The sequence below is a fragment of the Hyperolius riggenbachi genome, chromosome 5 (genome assembly GCF_040937935.1).
Source record: "Hyperolius riggenbachi isolate aHypRig1 chromosome 5, aHypRig1.pri, whole genome shotgun sequence".
Taxonomy (NCBI): domain Eukaryota; kingdom Metazoa; phylum Chordata; class Amphibia; order Anura; family Hyperoliidae; genus Hyperolius; species Hyperolius riggenbachi.
This window is the reverse complement of record NC_090650.1, coordinates 381,981,058-381,998,337: the sequence shown is the minus strand read 5'-3', so window position 1 is coordinate 381,998,337 and position 17,280 is coordinate 381,981,058. Positions and strand designations below refer to the sequence as shown.

Here is a 17,280-nt window from a genome sequence, read left to right as displayed (position 1 = left end):
AATTTTGGGTGCCTGAAGTCGGAGTCGGGAAAAAATGCACCGACTCCGACTCCTAATGAATTTGTAACTGTAATTAAAATAGAAAATATGATAAAATGTTCTATTTCTCAGATAATAGTCATTAAAAATAATGTATATATACAGTATATATACAGTAATAGCTGTGCTTAGTCCACAAAAATGAAATAAACCAATCAAAATTAGTTACTTGTGCTGCTTCAATAAAGCAGTCCCCGTATTTTTAAGGTCAGATATACATATCTGATTGTGACTGTATATATGATGTGTACACAGGAATCTCTTATATATACTAAATAACATCTATGCTGTAAGAATAAAGCCTGATGTGTAGCTGTGTCACTAATAGAGATGGTCAACGAGATGGAAATAATTCTGCACTGATGCTGATTTATGCAAATGTATGCACTCCCTTTGCTGATGAAATCAAATAATTTGATATGTTGTTACAATTTGGTTTGGTGACTACAAATTAAAGGGTACCTGAGACGGATGAAAAGTAAAGTTTTATACATACCTGGGGCTTCCTCCAGCCCCCTTCAGGCTAATCAGTCCCTTGCTGTCCTCCACCACCCGGATCTTCTGCTATGAGTCCTGGTAATTCAGCCAGTCAGCGCTGTCCGGCCGCATGCCGCTCCCACAGCCAGGAACATTCTGCACCTGCGCAATAGTGCTGCACAGGTGTAGTATGCTCCTGGCGGCGGAGTGTGTGCATGCGCACTACGCCCAACTGGCTCAAGTACCTGGACTCATAGCAGAAGATCCAGGTGGTGGAGGAGGACAACGAGAGACTGATTATCCTTAAGACGGCTGGAGGAAGCCCCAGGTATGTATAAAACTTTAATTTCATCTGTCTCGGGTTTACTTGGTTACATAGTAGTACTATACTCTACATATGCACTCCCCACAGAGCTGCAGGGAATCCACTGAGAATGCTGTGCACATTGAACACAGAGGTGTTGTCTGTCACCCATAAACCTTGTTCAGATTGTGCATGAAGAATGTGTAATAGAGGAAGAATCTCCTCATTCCCCTGCAGAGTACCTGCACCTCATTCTTACATGTACCCACAGTTACATTGCCTAGGGCCTGATAGATGTTCTTTGTTCCGGTTTGTACCTTTTACAAGTACTCTTACCAAGGACTAAATTTAGACTAAAGGGAATAAATATAGTAGTCTACATATCCTTCTCACTTCAGTTGTCTTGTAAAATTCCTAAGCGTTGGCAGTTAACCACCCTGGCGTTCTGATTAAATCGCCAGGGTGGCTGCGGGAGGGTTGGCTGCATGAAAGCCCACTGCATGAAAGTTGGCTGCATGAAAGCCCACTAGAGGGCGCTCCGGAGGCGTTCTTCCGATCGCCTCCGGCGGCCAGAAGTAACACGGAAGGCCGCAATAAGCGGCCTTCCGTGTTTCGCTTACCTCGTCGCCATGGCGACGAGCGGAGTGACGTCATGGACGTCAGCCGACGTCCTGACGTCAGCCGCCTCCGATCCAGCCCTTAGCGCTGGCCGGAACTGTTTGTTCCGGCTACGCTGGGCTCGGGCGGCTGGGGGGACCCTCTTTCGCCGCTGCTCGCGGCCGATCAGGCAGCACACGCGGCTGGCAAAGTGCCGGCTGCGTGTGCTGCTTTTTATTTCATTAAAATCGGCCCAGCAGGGCCTGAGCGGCAGCCTCTGGCGGTGTTGGACGAGCTGAGCTCGTCCAGACCGCTCAGCTGGTTAAGAGACAAATTTCATGTTACATACTTTTAATCAACAAAATTGTAATATGCAAATTAGAGGAGTCGGAGTCTGAGTCGGTGGAATCCTAAACTGAGGAGTCGGAGTCGGTGGATTTTTGGACCGACTCCACAGCCCTGCTATCCATAACACAGTCCTGATTTCTTATAAGCGCTCATTCATTTTGCAATATTGTTTAGAGCTAAACAATCATAGACTCTGGCCATCTTTATGTGAAACTGGAAAATCTCTGATTGGTGCTAAAAATGTTAGTGTACTTCTTAAAATGAAGCCCTCATCCACAATGTGATATAATTGATTGGACACTGATTATGTGAAGGTGAATTTAGTTTGGGTTTGCTGGTTCACTCTGGGACGCTTTTCATTGCTTTGCTGATTGTCGGTGATCAGCAAAAGCACTGTGCAAATGTATCCCTATGGGATCATTCTCGCTGCAGTGTATGCAATGCATGCGGTATCTTGGCAACTATCAGGATGTGATTCTTGTTCTCTTGAACGGGAGTCGCAACTAGTGGCAAACTCATGAAAATTCGTGCTGCAAAATCATGATCACTATTGTACACTGACCCCCAGTGAAAGAAGAATGGACGCTTCCGCCACTAGCGGAGGTGGATTCCATTTCCTTTTTTGAACTTTAGGTTTTTACTTTAAAGCTCTACTGTACTCAAGACGTTTTACCTTTTCTGATGTGGCTGCCTTGAGTTATCAGAAGGCCAATCTTTAGCCACTCGATGGTTACAGTTTTGGAAACCACATGCCAGGTGTAGTGGATGGAATGCATGGCGGCAGTCTTCCTGTTGCATCACTTTTGCAGGGCTGGTTTCGGACTCGCCCCTTGTAGGTTTGTGAAGCTGGGCAACATGGGGTGATGTCATCACGTCCCTTCTCCTTAGACCCCCTGGAGAAATACTCTATCATTTGTTTTTGAGTTCTCATTCTCACATGAATACATTGGTAGATTTGCAAATGGCAGCAAGTGAGCTCTGATCATTTTCTTTACCTTGAAGAAAGACTCAAACCCCATGTGCTTCATTCGGCCAATATGAAGAGCAGAGATGGGCAATGAGATGCTAATAATTCCGGGTTGCATGCAAAATAGAAACTGGCTTAATCAAATCCACTTCCTATTCATTCTGATTGGCCAAATACAATTTTCATTAAATTAGCATCTCATTAACTATCTGCAATGGTAAGAAAAGACCATTATGGCCTCAATTCACTAAGCTTAACTCCTGTCTTTAATAACTCTTCTGAGCTGTTTTACAGTTATCACCATGGTGATATAATTGTGATAACTGTAAAACAGCTCTGAAGAGTTATTAAAGACAGGAGTTAAGGTTAGTGAATTGAGGCCTATGTGCCCTGGTGGTGCTGCTCTACTCTCTTCCATTGTCTGTGAGACAGCTGCCATTCTGTGGCTACCCTGTGTGTGCTGCTGCTTGCAGTCAATTAGTAGTAGTGACAGACCATTGGTTCTTTTACAGTTGACAAGACACAGAACATTTATATTGCATTTTTCTCCTGGCGGACTCAAAGCCTCAGGACTGCAGCCACTAGGGTGCGCTCCATAGGCACTAACAGTGTTAGGGAGTCTTGCCCAAGGTGTCCTACTGAATAGGTGCTGACTTACTGAACAGGAAGAGCCGAGATTTGAACCTTGGTCTTCTGTGTCAGAGGCAGAGCCCTTAACCATTACACTATCCAGCCACTGCTACAGTAGGGTGCATGAGAAGGTGGCTGACATCTAACCCAGAGTGACTGCTTCTTAGATTGCCTTGAGAAAGGGGGACCCTACATGGCCATGAAAACAAGTGTTGGTGGTTATCTGAACATGTATAAACCGTAAGGTGCTCTTTGACAGCCATATGCCGGCTGTTTTGGACTTTTATGGTTGTAATATTTTGCTACATTTTTGTATTTGGTATCAAGCAGTGTTATACAGCTATTTGTTTGATGTGTTGCAGGACTGTGTACGTTCTAGCAGATGTAATGGATGAGCAGCTGAAGTCGTTATCGTTTTCACCATTCCAGCCAGAGGAAGCAGATGTGGACTTAGACATGGTACAGGCCTCACTTTATTCTCTTCTTGCTTCTCTTTATAATGATCGCTTTATCAAGGTTTCTTAAAACAAACCCAAAGTCAGGACTTAAGGTTATATACATACCCATGTAGAGGTAAGGCTCAGGATACCATAGAGCTCCCCAGACCTCAATCTGTACCGTCTCTACAGCTCAGTCCACCACTGAACTTCTGCAAACTGCTTTGTCTTCGGTACATTTCATTCAGCCTTTGGAAGTGCTGTGTACCCGAGTCCTTCCACAGACGGGCCCATCTGTACCGTGGAGGCACGAGCCCAGACTCGCGCATGTGCAGTATGGATTCGTTCTTTATTGGCATCCTTTGATGACAATAGCCCCCAGCAGACAGATTTTAGCTGGCAACTCCAAATCTACATCATAGAGGCTAGTATTCATGGACCTTTCAGTTCACATTCATGGCAGCATTTTTCCGCGGATGAATCTGCAGCGTCTGCTCTGTTTTTGCCGACGGCAGCTGATTGTAATACGGAATTGCACACATTGTGTGAGAAAATGCAAAACCCTTACTATTATCTTTTCTCCCACAGTGAGAAACTGTACATTGCTCCCACTGCACTGCGATTCTGCATTGGGAAGCATTGTGTTCCTGTGCATTTTCGTTGTGCAGGAGTGGGGCCACAATACTGGAAAGTGTGACTCCCTGGCTTATAGAATAGTCTTGTATCACATGCTAGATGACACTCAGCCGAGGCAGCTGTCTAGTTGTGCTGCCCTCTTTGATGGTACCTTGAAAAATCTGACCCAATTTAGTGTGCTAGTACTGAGTATTGATCTTATTTGCAGGTGAAAGTAGATTTAATCGATCTATCTGCAAAATGCTGCAGCGACTTTGACTTAAAAGCAGAACTGGAGAAATCCTTTTTGTTGGAGCCGTCATCTCCTGGAAGGACAAAGGCCTCAAAAGGATTTAAACTGGGGAAGCACAAACATGAGACCTTCATTACAAGGTAAGAATTCCCTTTGTTCTTCCCTCAAATTTGCACTCTACTGTACTACTTTTCTGTAGAAAACGTAATCAGACATACTTTGCATAGGGAGGGGACGGAGAGAAGGAAGCACTTTGAGAGGCAAGTGAACTGCCTCTCCCACATCAGCCGCCTGTAGCTACAAGCCTACAGTGCCTTACTAAAATCATGTAAAGTAAGGCCACAGAACCAATCAGAATGAGTAAGAAGCCAGATGAGAATCAGAAAAAGTTGAGTGAATGTGCAAAACTTAATAGTAACGTCCTCTGCACAATAATTCACTTTTTTTTCCGGGGTATACTTAAAAGGATTTAAATATGCCGCCTAAGTATGGCCTCCCCCCCCCCCCCCTCTCCCACAGCCATGCCAATCCTCACCAAATGTGGCAACCTGCAGAGTACCACTCCAGGGCATACTTAAAATATTAAGAAGCTGCGGTTTTTCTGAGTTACAAAATGTTTCCCTTCGTCCTAATGCTTCCTGGAAGCATACAATCACGCTTCCAGGACTTTTTGACTATGGCCCTCTTGTGGCCAAATAGTAAAACTACACCCACATCTATTTTTTATTAAACAAATACATTTTACATTTAAAATTAGTTGTTTACCTCCCACACCACAAATTACCTAAATAACATTTTTAATAAAAAAAAGTCAGTTAAAAAAAACCAACAACATAAATAGTTACCTAAGGATCTGAACTTTTTAATTATGCATGTCAAAGGAGTATATTAATATAATTTTCTAAATTATGGGCTTGTAAATAGTGATGGACGCAAGTTGAAAAAATGCACCTTTATTTCCAAATAAAATATCGGCGCCATACATTGTGATAGGGACATAATTTAAATGTTGTAATAAGCGGGTCAAATGGGCAAATAAAATACATGGGTTTTAAAGGGACTCCGAGCAGTGTGGAAACTATGGAAAGATGCACATCATTTTAAAGCTCTCTTTCTCCTCTTTCCAATGATATATAAACCGGCCACCCTACGCCTTCTAGTTTTCACGATTTACGCAATTGAAATTGCCGCGGCCGCGATTTCAATCGCAAAAATAGAGAAAACTAAAAGGCGTAGGGTGACGATTTAGGGGTCGTCAGAAAGAGGAGAAATAGAGCTTTAAAATGATATCCATCTTTCCATAGTTACATTGTATTACTCAGGGCGACTTTTTCTCAAAGTCAGCAGCTCCATTCAGCAGAAAAATTCACCCTGTGTAATACAATGTAACTATGGAAAGATGGATATCATTTTAAAGCTCTCTTCCTCCTCTTTCTGGCGACACCTAAATCGTCACCCTACGCATGTTAGTTTTCTCTATTTTCGCGATTTGAAAAACGTGGCCGCAAGAGCTTTTAAAATCACAAAGCGCTTAGAAAAGCTCTTAGTATGAATGAGCCCTTAATGTCTAAGAAAAAGCTTTATGCCATTGGAAGTGAAAGCATCTGTTATTAGAAGTAATATTCTGTTTTTTTTCTTTTTACACAGTGGCAAGTCTGAATACATTGAACCTGCAAAGAGAGCTCACTTTGTGCCCATTCCTCGTGGGAGGGGCAGGGGAGGATTTGGACAAGCGATGCGCCCCCATGACCTCTTTCGCCAGAGGAAGCAGAATACGAGCCGCCCACCTTCTATGCACGTGGACGATTTTGTGGCTGCTGAGCGTAAAGAAGTGGTACCACCTGTTGGAGTTGTGCCTCCTAAGCGGCCGCCTAAAGCAGCTCCAAAGGTTTCTAATAGGGGTGGTTTCCCTGGAAACCGTGGTGGTAGAGGGGCTTTCCACAGCCAGAGCCGCTTCTTCACACCACCTGCTCCCAAAGGTAGGTCTGTTACCATAGGAATGGTTCTTCTGTTAGGGCTGGTGCACACAAGCGGTTCTGGAGCGGTTTTTAAAATGCTTGCAGGGGGAAAACCGCTTGGCTACTGAAAGTGAATGGGATGGTGCACACCAGAGCGGCTCGTTTTTTCCACAAACGCAAACTCGGGGGCTGCAGCATTTTTTAGATTTCTGAGGCGTTTCTGCCTCAATGTTAAAGTATAGGAAAGTGGAAAACCGCTCTGAAAAACGCTACATCAGAGCTATTTTCCAGGTGTTTTTGTTACAGAAGCTGTTTAGTAATAGCTTTACTGTAACAATATTTGTAATCTGATACACAAAAACGCTCCAAAAACCGCTAGGCATGTTTAGAAAACATGCCTAGAATCGCTCTGAAACCTGCTTCAAAAACCTCTAGCGTTTTGCAGATGTGCTGGAGGTTTTTGGTGTGCACTGGGCCTTAGAAACTTTTCTACCATTGCTGATTTCTAAAGACTTAATGCAATTTAGTCTTCGAGGAAGGATTTACTGGATTTTTCTTTATGTTGCATAGTATGTTATTTATAATTTCTAAAATGTTTATATAATGCTAGTTACCTAAAATAAAATAGAACACTTTTCTGACTGCAGTGGCCATCCTCTGGCTTCACTCTAAAACTTGCTTTATGTGATTCAGGGAAGTGACTTCTGCTGAAACAGGGAAAATAGGGCACTGCCAATAAAATAGTGGCTATAAATGGTGAGCACCACAATTTGCATAGCGGGTAGCCCTACGTCTGCCATTTATAACCGCAATTTGCATAGCTGGTGTCCCGACTGCCCATTCTGTGTATTGCTGCTATTTATGGGGTGCCCAAAATTTTGTGTAAAAAAAACATATATCCATGCACATTGCCTCTAGTTAGGACATTAAATAAGTTATTAATGAAAGGGAGAGCTGAAGGGAGTGTGGCCAGAAAATTAGCAAAAATCAGTAACCCTTCGCACACTCGCATGCAAATGTTTAAACAAATACATTCACAGATTCACTCATCCAGGCACCACTGTTATCCCTACAGCTAAGTTAAAAGCCGGGCAAATAACACAACACAAGAGCCACCTGAGTAACATTTGCCTAGGATGAAATGAGCTACTATACATCAAAAAAGAGAAAAGCCATCCATACAGCAAAGAACAAATAATAAGATAAACAATTTTCTCAAGATAAATATAAATGCTTTTTATTAATGAGGAACAACCACATAAAAACAATTAAAACCACAAAGTACAGCGCAGAGCGACGTAATATATAGAATACCCCAGAATCAGAATAATTTATTTCGCCAAGTACAACGGGGGTTGTACCCGGAATTGTTTTTGGCTCATACAGGGTCGGTGATGGTACAAACACTTACATGCGATCTTCAACACATACAGTCATATACAGTAGTACAAAGTAAACATATACCTGTGTGTACAAACAGCACATAACTATAACGAAGAACGCGTGGGGAAGTCTGGAGTGCTATGTGAGGGGAGCAGCCTGCCAACTACCGACGGCGCTCGCTCGCTCCACAGCAGCTCCAGATGCCCCGCAGTGTGTCCTGGAAAAGAGTGGATAGAGAAAGAGAGAGGGGATAGCTAAAAAGAGAATGAGGAAAGAAGGAGAGAGCCAAAACAGGAGGAGAGAGCATCCCTATTAGGGCTACAGATTTAAAAATCCTGGGTACAGTCCGACAATCAGTCCAAGCCCTGGCATGCTGCCCGGAATCCATTTATGGTGGTTGCAGGCAGAGGGGACCCAGTGCCTTTGGGAGAAAAAAAGAGCTGGTGGCCAAGCTGGAGGACTCACCTGGGCAGGGCAGCAGTGATGTGCCACCAGGGGATGATGTGATCTCCCCTGCGGTCTGGATGGGGAGGCATCCTACCTGTGCCTGGCAGCAGCGATGGTTGATCGTCCCTCCACGTGGGTGGCGGCCGCCGCCGCTCAGCTGATCAGGCCCCGTGGTGTCCTGGCAGTCACGTGGCGATAGAGAGCGCGGAGATCACGGAGCTGCGGCTCTATGTGATGGAGCTGCGGGGCTGTAGCGGCAGATGGGAGCTCGGCTCTATGATGATGCAGCTGCGGGGCTGTAGCGGCAGATGGGAGCTCCCGCTCGGGCAGATGGGCCAATGGAGGAGGGCGGCCGGCCCCCAACATCTCGTCCATCCCAGCGGTCTCCCGTTCAACCTCCAAGAGGCGTCCTGGTCTCCCGGCAGCGGCGGTGCAGTGGCCCAACTCAACAGCCTGCATGGAATGCGGAGGCCGGACCGGCGGTGTCAGCGCGCGTCTCTCTCCGGGTCTCTCCCCGCTCACAGGTCCCAGCGGATGGTCCACATGCTGGTAAGCTGGTGAGCTTCCCCTGCAGTCGGTCTCCTGCGGCAGAGCAACCCGACCAGCCGAGGCAGCCTGCGCTGCATGCCTGTGTCCCCTGCATCTCACCAGTCAGATGGAGGTTGTAGGTGAGAGCAGTTGGGAGAAATTTTAAAGAAAAGAAAAAAGGTAGATACATAGATCTCACAATAGGGTATATGAAATGAACATGGGGTCTACCAGTAAGAAATATATAACTATGATAAACTGAGCAAAAAAACGAATCACACACATGATAAATGTCTGAAAGAGACAATAACCCAGTCTGGGTATGAAAGAAAGTGGATAGTGAGTAAGTGTGAGTCAGAAAGATGGATATAAGAGGATCCTCTGAAGAAGCAGCAGTTAGCTGCGATACATGTGAGGGACAGCGCGGCGGACGTTATTCCTTGGGGCGTTCTCTGGTAAGATACTTTCCATACTCTATTGCATTACTTGCGGAGGTTCTTATATCCATCTTTCTGACTCACACTTACTCACTATCCACTTTCTTTCATACCCAGACTGGGTTATTGTCTCTTTCAGACATTTATCATGTGTGTGATTCGTTTTTTTGCTCAGTTTATCATAGTTATATATTTCTTACTGGTAGACCCCATGTTCATTTCATATATCCTATTGTGAGATCTATGTATCTACAATATTCATTGTATTCTATATATTACGTCGCTCTGCGCTGTACTTTGTGGTTTTAATTGTTTGTATGTGGTTGTTCCTCATTAACCACCTGAGCGGTCTGGACGAGCTCAGCTCGTCCAACACCGCCGGAGGCTGCCGCTCAGGCCCTGCTGGGCCGATTTACATCAAATAAAAAGCAGCACACGCAGCCGGCACTTTGCCAGCCGCGTGTGCTGCCTGATCGCCGCCGCTCTGCGGCGATCCGCCGCGAGCATCGGCGAAAGAGGGTCCCCCCAGCCGCCCGAGCCCTGCGCAGCCGGAACAAAAAGTTCCGGCCAGCGCTAAGGGCTGGATCGGAGGCGGCTGACGTCAGGACGTCGGCTGACGTCGATGACGTCACTCCGCTCGTCGCTATGGCGACGATATAAGCAAAACAAGGAAGGCCGCTCATTGCGGCCTTCCTTGTTTATTCTGGGCGCCGGAGGCGATCGGAAGATCGCCTCCGGAGCGCCCTCTAGTGGGCTTTCATGCAGCCAACTTTCAGTTGGCTGCATGAAATAGTTTTTTTTTTATTTAAAAAAAACCCTCCCGCAGCCACCCTGGCGATTTAATCAGAACGCCAGGGTGGTTAATAAAAAGCATTTATATTTATCTTGAGAAAATTGTTTATCTTATTATTTGTTCTTTGCTGTATGGATGGCTTTTCTCTTTTTTTATGTAAAGTTAAAAGCCGGGGTTTTAGTTCACAGAAGAATGCATTCTTACGCTTAGTCACCTATACTGCGCAGAAGTACCCAGGTAAACATAGGTGTCCTAACTCTGGCCCTGTAACATGCATAGTGCAGACATGCAAACACATTCATTGCATCAAACCTTTTGTGCGTTGCCTCTAACCACGGAGTGGAGGGGGATTTTTAGGGGTTAAGGTTAGGAATCACCACCAGGGTTAGGCATTGGTAGAAGGAGGGTTCTGTGTGAGAAGGTTATCATAAGTCAGGTCATAGTGCAATATCTGTAAAGATTACTGATATTTTACTACAAGAATTTAGATTATCTGTAATTTTACCTTGAAAGGAAAAATCTTACTGATTCTAATGGAGCTCTGTCATGTAACAGTGTCAAATGAGACTCAGAGAGCGATTGGCTCTCGTAGGCTGATGTCTGAGAGCCGATCGCTGTGATTGGCTGCGGGGGGGATAAATGAAAATAGACCAATTTTATTTTTAAAAAAAACTATTAACCACCTCGGCGTTCTGATTCCCAAGGATTTCTGTGCAAAAAGCGGTACATTTAATTTTCAGCACCTTTTTTCCTGTAACTTACCAAAATGAGCCAAGCAAGAGTTTAGTATACATTCTGAGTATAATAAAAGTGTCAAACACTAATTCTTGTCAAAAATAAAATAAAATTTATGAATAACTAACTGAAATACCTTGCATTTTTCCTCAATGCAGAAATATAAAGAAAATGCAGAAATAAATAAATCAATGCAGAAATAAATAAATGAAGGCAGAAACAAAATTATACAGGCTACAAGTGTACCTTAGAACACTTCTTTAGTGTGGTAGATCTTGAAGCATGGTAATGCACAAAGTGCCACGTCACAATCTGGGCAGTAAGTGCGGGTCTCCTTCCGCATCTTTTTGCCATCCTTGTCCTTCTTATTGCAGCAAACAACGCACCTTCTTGTAGGGTTTGCTTTCTGTGGGGTCGGTGGCAAGTACTCCACAAAGTGTCTCCCTGAAAGCCGTGCCGGATTCACGACATATGATGCCCTGCGCCCCGGTCTAGATGTTGACTCTGGTGCGGGGTACTTCGTGCAGATTGCTTCCGTCAGCTGCCAGACAAAGTCATGGTGGGGTACAGGCCTTACACACCTTTTCTTGTAGAGCACATAGCCATTCCACAAGCACTGCTCAAGTAAGTGGCGGAAATTTTTTTTATAATATTTCCGCTGCTGCTTGCGGACAGCCGGATAGAAAGTCATGGCTCCATCAGCCCTGTCCACACCCCCCATAGTGTTGTTATAATCCAGTATGGCTTTGGGTTTATCCACCTCCTGTTTACTCCTGTTGGTGGTGCGGACAGTCTCGGCATTATGAATAGTGCTGAGGACACAGACATCACGTTTGTCCTTCCACCTTAGAGCCATCATTTTGCCTTTCTGCCAGGCAACGACCTCCCCCTTTTTCAGCTTCCTGGCAGAAAAGGCCGGCGGCAGATTCCGACGGTTAGCCCTCAAGGTACCATAGGCATCGGTTTTATGCTGGACCAGGTAATCAAAAAGTTCAGGGGAGCTGTAGAAATTGTCTGTCGTCAGGCAGTACCCCTGATCCAGCAATGGCTCAATTAGGGTTAGGACAGAGGAGGTGGCACACCCAAACTGGCTGAACTGAGGGGCAAATTTGGTGCCTTTGCCTGTGTAAATTACAGAGTTCCAGATGTACCCGGAGTTGGCCTCACAGAGCATATACGACTTCACCCCAAAGCGTGCCCTTTTTGAGGCAATAAATTGCACCCAGCTCAGTCTCCCCTTATATGCCATGAGGCTTTCGTCAACCGTGATGTCGCGATCTGGAACATACACAGCCTTGAAGTTCGCAACAATCATCTGGTATATGTCCCAAATTTTTTTCAGCTTGGGTGCGGGATGGGTGGCCTCATCAAACTCCTCGTTGTTTCCGAAGTGCAAATACTTCATGATGAGGGTATACCGTGGCTCGGACATAACAGATCCAAAGAAGGGCGTACTGAGGATCTTATTAGTGGTCCAGTACCACTTCTGCAGCGGCTTACCAACAACTCCCTGGAGGATGACGAGCCCCAGGAACACCCAGATGTCGTTGCTGGTCACAGGTTCCCACTTCCTGCTCCGCGAGAACCTGGGTAGAGAAGATCCCTGCTGATGTTGCGCTGCATAGCGATTCGTCTCCTCAACAATCTTGCGGATGACGTCATCAGTCAGGAAGAGCTCCAGAAAGGACAGCGGACTCTCGTCGCACGCGATCTTCTGCCCGGGTGCCCCTGTGAAGGGGAACCTGGGTGGCGGAGCTTGAGTGGGGCTCCCCAGCTCACACCAGGTGCGTGCGACCGTCACTGGCTCCTCGGCTTCCTCATCACTGGTCTCCGTCTCCGAAGACAGGTTACCGGGAACATCGCTGTCTGTCGATTCCTCTAGGAGCTCGTCTTCGCTGTCGCTTGCCTCGAGGACATCCAACAACTCCTCGTCACGCACACGCCTCCGGGAGGACGAGGCCATGACCCCAAGCAGGGTACGGGGTCACGAGCAGCGACAAAAAAAAAAAAAAAAAAAAACCAGCAAAAGCAAACGCACAGGGATCACAGCGTCTTGAAAAAGACGGAAAGCAATACGCAATCTGACAGTAATATGAACGAAGCTAAGGCTGGAAAAAAAGCAGTAATCGCACAGAAATCGCACAGAAATCACAGATGATAGCTGTAAACAGACTAACACTGGACGCTGAGGACTCTGAAAGAGGGAGAGCCAGTAACTGTTCAGGGCTTTTATTGAGAGCTGACAGGTGTTTGTGTTTGTGCAAACAACTTTTTGAATTACTGTAGCATGATTGGATTACATAGAGTTTGTTTCCCTATGTAATCCAATGATGCTGTCGCCGCGACGGACACTAGGGGGCGCAGGAGCCGGCGTCAGAGGAAGTGGCTGGGCTACGCCATCTTCCCTGACTGCCGGATCTCCGTAGGCTTGCGGAGAGGAGGGGAGCAGGGACCGGAGGATCGGGGGAGCCTGGGGACCGGAGGATCGGAGGAGCCTGGGGAGCCTGGCGCCGGCGATCAGAGCCAGCAGGAGGGAGAGGGAGCCCCGCAGCAGCCGCAGCAGCACAGAGGAGGCGGCGGAGATCACGCTGTGCACGCTGGTGAGTGGGGACAGCGCTGGACGAGCTGAGCTCGTCCTAAACACTAACAGCAACTTTTTCTTGGACGAGCTCAGCTCGTCCAGAACGCTAGGGTGGTTAAAAAGACAGGTTGCAGCAGAAATCTGTTGGTTGGCTGAAAAGGGGAAAGGGGGGGGGGGAGGGGTCACTCGTGTGCTAATATACAGTGCTCTGCAGCAAGCCATTAAAGCTGCAGAGCACCATTTTGTAAAAAAAAAAAAAACCTGGTCATTAGGGGGGTTTAAGCCTACTGTCCTTAAGAAGTTAAACTAAATCTAAAGCTTCACAAAAAAGTGTGTGGGATCGATACTTGCCGATCGAGATACTTGCCTATGGGCGCCTTCCTAGTTGCTCCATCGTCTCGTTTCTGCACTGTTGTCTGGAGAGGTTCTGCCCCTTTGGGACTCCTTGGCTGCTCTTGGAAGCACTCGCGTCCCTGAGTTCTCCTGAAGACAGGCAGACCCGTACTGCACATGTGCGAGCTCAGACTTGTGTGTACACAGTGTGGATCTGCTTGTCATAGGAAGTACTCGTGGTCACAAGTGCTTCCAAAGGCTGCTCTAGGCATGAAGTTGGTCAAAGAACCTCACTGCTGCCCGGGTGCTGGAACAACAGCATGGAGAGAGGACTGGGAAACGTCTATGGAACCCAAAACCGGCCCTCTCCATATGTGAGTATCTGACTCATTTCAATTTTTAAACCTTTTGGGGGGATTCTTTAGATTTACTATAAGACAAGCTTTTGTATAGTAGGGAATGGGCAGCATGTGGTTTAGAGGGGTTGGGAAAAATGCTGAAGGACGGCTGAGTACAGTATTAAGTACGGGTGAACAAAAGACCTGACTTGTAAACACGTGTTTCTGTCTTGTGTGTAGTGAATTACAGTCGCCGTGAAGGAGTCCGTGTCCTGAACTGGACAGCACAAACTGCTCCCCGAGCCACCTATGTGGAGAGCCGAGGAGGCCAAAGCAACTTTGATAGAGGACCGCTGCCACCTCTGAGACAAAGCTCTGCAGGTTAGTATCATGTGGCTTCCACAATTCTTTATGTACGGATTTGGTAAATTGCTACCCACCACTGAATGGAGGCAGAGAACTGGATATTCTAGAAACACAGAACTGGCTTCCTGACCACCTCTATACTCGATATTGGTAAAATACACTGCTCTGTGATCAAGTATTTAAAGACAAGAGAAAGTTTGAGGGCCCCCAAGTAGTGTATTATTGTTGGTATATAATTGGGTATTGAGAAATAAGAAATGTACTCACAAATGTGGGTTGCAACCACTGACAGAGGCGCGCTATACACGTCCTGACACTGATTCAGCTGCTCCTTATTGTACTTTGACTGAGGAAACTGTTGACTGCCCCACGAAACGCGTTGCAGAGTTTATGGAAGTATGAAATAAACACTATTTTTCTTGTTTACGATACATTACTGACGTGCCATCTGTGGTGAGGTAAGTCCACCTGTACCATCTAATGTACCATCTTCCATCATCAATAATGTCAGACAGCACTGTACCTTGACAGAGGATGGCTCCGTGGAGATCAATAAAGCCAAAAGGAGCATGTGGGTGATTGCACCTAGTCCTGATCTGGACGCACTTAGCACTAGAATCATGCTTGCTACAGACTGTGCAAAGTGCCAGACCACCAGTACCACTGTTCTGGTCAATGCTTTTATTTCTCTGGTAGCTGTATAGAGCCTATCCTCACGCAAACTTTTATGAGTAAGGTAGCGTTGCAAACACAAGCGAGTTAAGCTGTGTATACACATTAGATCTTGGCTGAAAAACACATGTGATTGTTGCAGGTGGCCTCCCTCTCCAGTAGTCTAATAAGATGAATGGTTTATGCCCCAATAGCTATTGTTGAAGGAACTTCCATTGTAGTTCCCACTAAGGGATGCCACTCCCACCCCATATGAATCATCGGGAAACCACTCCCCTCTCTCGACCAGATCTTCAACTCTAGACTGCGCTCCAGAGCTCAAAAAATCGCTAATGACCCGTCCCACCCAGGTTTCCGCTTCTTTAGTAGGCTCCCCCTAGGCCGGAGATTCCGATCCATCTACACCAGGACCACAAGACACAGGAACAGTTTCTTCCCCTCAGCCGTAAATTATCTGAACTCTTAGAACTCTTAGATCCCTCCTCATCCTACCACGACAGGATGTCTGGTAGCACCCAGCCTGACCGCACGGCTGCACACTTCATATATACGTGTTCAAATGCTGTAACTGTACCCTTTATATTGTCTGTATATTGTCTGCTTACATATATGTATCATTATGTCCTGCTCGTTCTCACCTAGCCCTGTACTTGCCAAACCCAATTCCGGGCACGGCCCAGTCGTGCTTGGCGAAATAAAAGATTCTGATATCTCACTATAGAAGGGTGCACCCTACTAGGCAGAGATATAAGCATTGTGTATGTACAGGGATCGTCCCTAAGGGCCTGTACACACTGCTGCGCTTGTGCCGTGCTTTTCAAAGCGCATGCGCTTTTTAATCGCAAGGTCTTTTGAAAAATAATGAAAATCATGAAGACCTGTACACACTGGGGCGATGCGCTTTTTCTATTCTCATGAAGACTTGCGATTTTAAAAGCGCAGCAGTGTGTACAGGCCCTAAACTGTCAGATGAAACCATCAGGAATCCCTGAGTAACAGTTTCTAAAGTGTGTTATGTACCTTTAATCTGCAGTCTTTTTACATTAGTTTATTCAAATTGTCCTCTCATGCCTGGTACAGACTGAGATTTACTGTCAGATTGATTATTTCCAACATGTCTGATCTGATTTCTGATCGATTATCCGTTGACTTCTATGGAAAATCAATCGGAAATCAGATCCGACATGTTGGAAAGAATTGATCTGACATTAAATCTGCCAGAAAATCTCATTGTGTTTACTAGGCATTAGATGCCAAATCCAAGTGGTACACAGTCAACATTTGGGAAGAAAAAGTTGCAATACAGGATTTATTCGTCTTTTATTTTATTATTTTGAAGCTTACTTTACACTGCTTCCTAACTAATACTCTCTTCCATTAGGATACCGTCCAAGCCCACGTGAGCGAGCTGCCAGGGGCCGCGGGGGGCTGGGCCCATCCTGGACTACAGCTGCAGGTGGTGGAAACGCTTCGCGTGGAAAGTTTCTTGGGGGAAATGGCGGCAGAGGGCGCCACATGCGCACCTTCACCAGATAGGAGCTGCTCTGGACACCTTTACAAATGTGAATATTCTGGGATTGTTGGAAACTGGCACATGAAGCACTGATGGACCAATAGGCCAAATGCTTTAGTACTGCAGCATCGCCCATTATCGGGCCTGCAGACAGTCTACGGATTTTGATACACACATGCTCAAAGTCAAAGTGTAAAACATTTTATTTTTATGTACAGTATAGTAATTTTTTTCTGTTTGTCTGTCTTTTTTTTTTTTTTTTTTTTTTCCTTTTGGGACATTTTTTAATAAAACCGTAAAATATCAGCTTTGGTGTCAGATGATCGGGACTTTCCAGAGTTTACAAATGTTAAAGGATTATTATGCTGAGCTGGGGACACACATTTTTTTTTTTTTTTTTTTTCAAATCATGTAACGAGCCCAGGGCTCGCTACATGATAGCCGCTGAGCGGCGGCATCCTCCCACCCACTCCGATCACCTCCGGCGATCAGAGTAAGCAGGAAATCCCATTCAGAACGGGATTTCCTG

The 17,280-nt window shown here is 45.9% G+C and overlaps 1 protein-coding gene across 1 annotated transcript in view; it reads left to right on the top strand.

The window, feature by feature from the left end:
- VIRMA (vir like m6A methyltransferase associated) overlaps positions 1 to 17,057 on the top strand; it is a 75,992-nt gene extending 58,935 nt beyond the window's left edge. Inside the window, exons 20-24 of the mRNA XM_068237667.1 lie at positions 3,725 to 3,821; positions 4,644 to 4,807; positions 6,315 to 6,646; positions 14,441 to 14,581; positions 16,620 to 17,057. Of these exons, the coding sequence (XP_068093768.1) occupies positions 3,725 to 3,821; positions 4,644 to 4,807; positions 6,315 to 6,646; positions 14,441 to 14,581; positions 16,620 to 16,774 (889 nt within the window). The 3' untranslated portion in view covers positions 16,775 to 17,057. The remainder of the gene's footprint in view (positions 1 to 3,724; positions 3,822 to 4,643; positions 4,808 to 6,314; positions 6,647 to 14,440; positions 14,582 to 16,619) is intronic.
- The last annotated feature ends 223 nt before the right edge of the window (positions 17,058 to 17,280 follow it).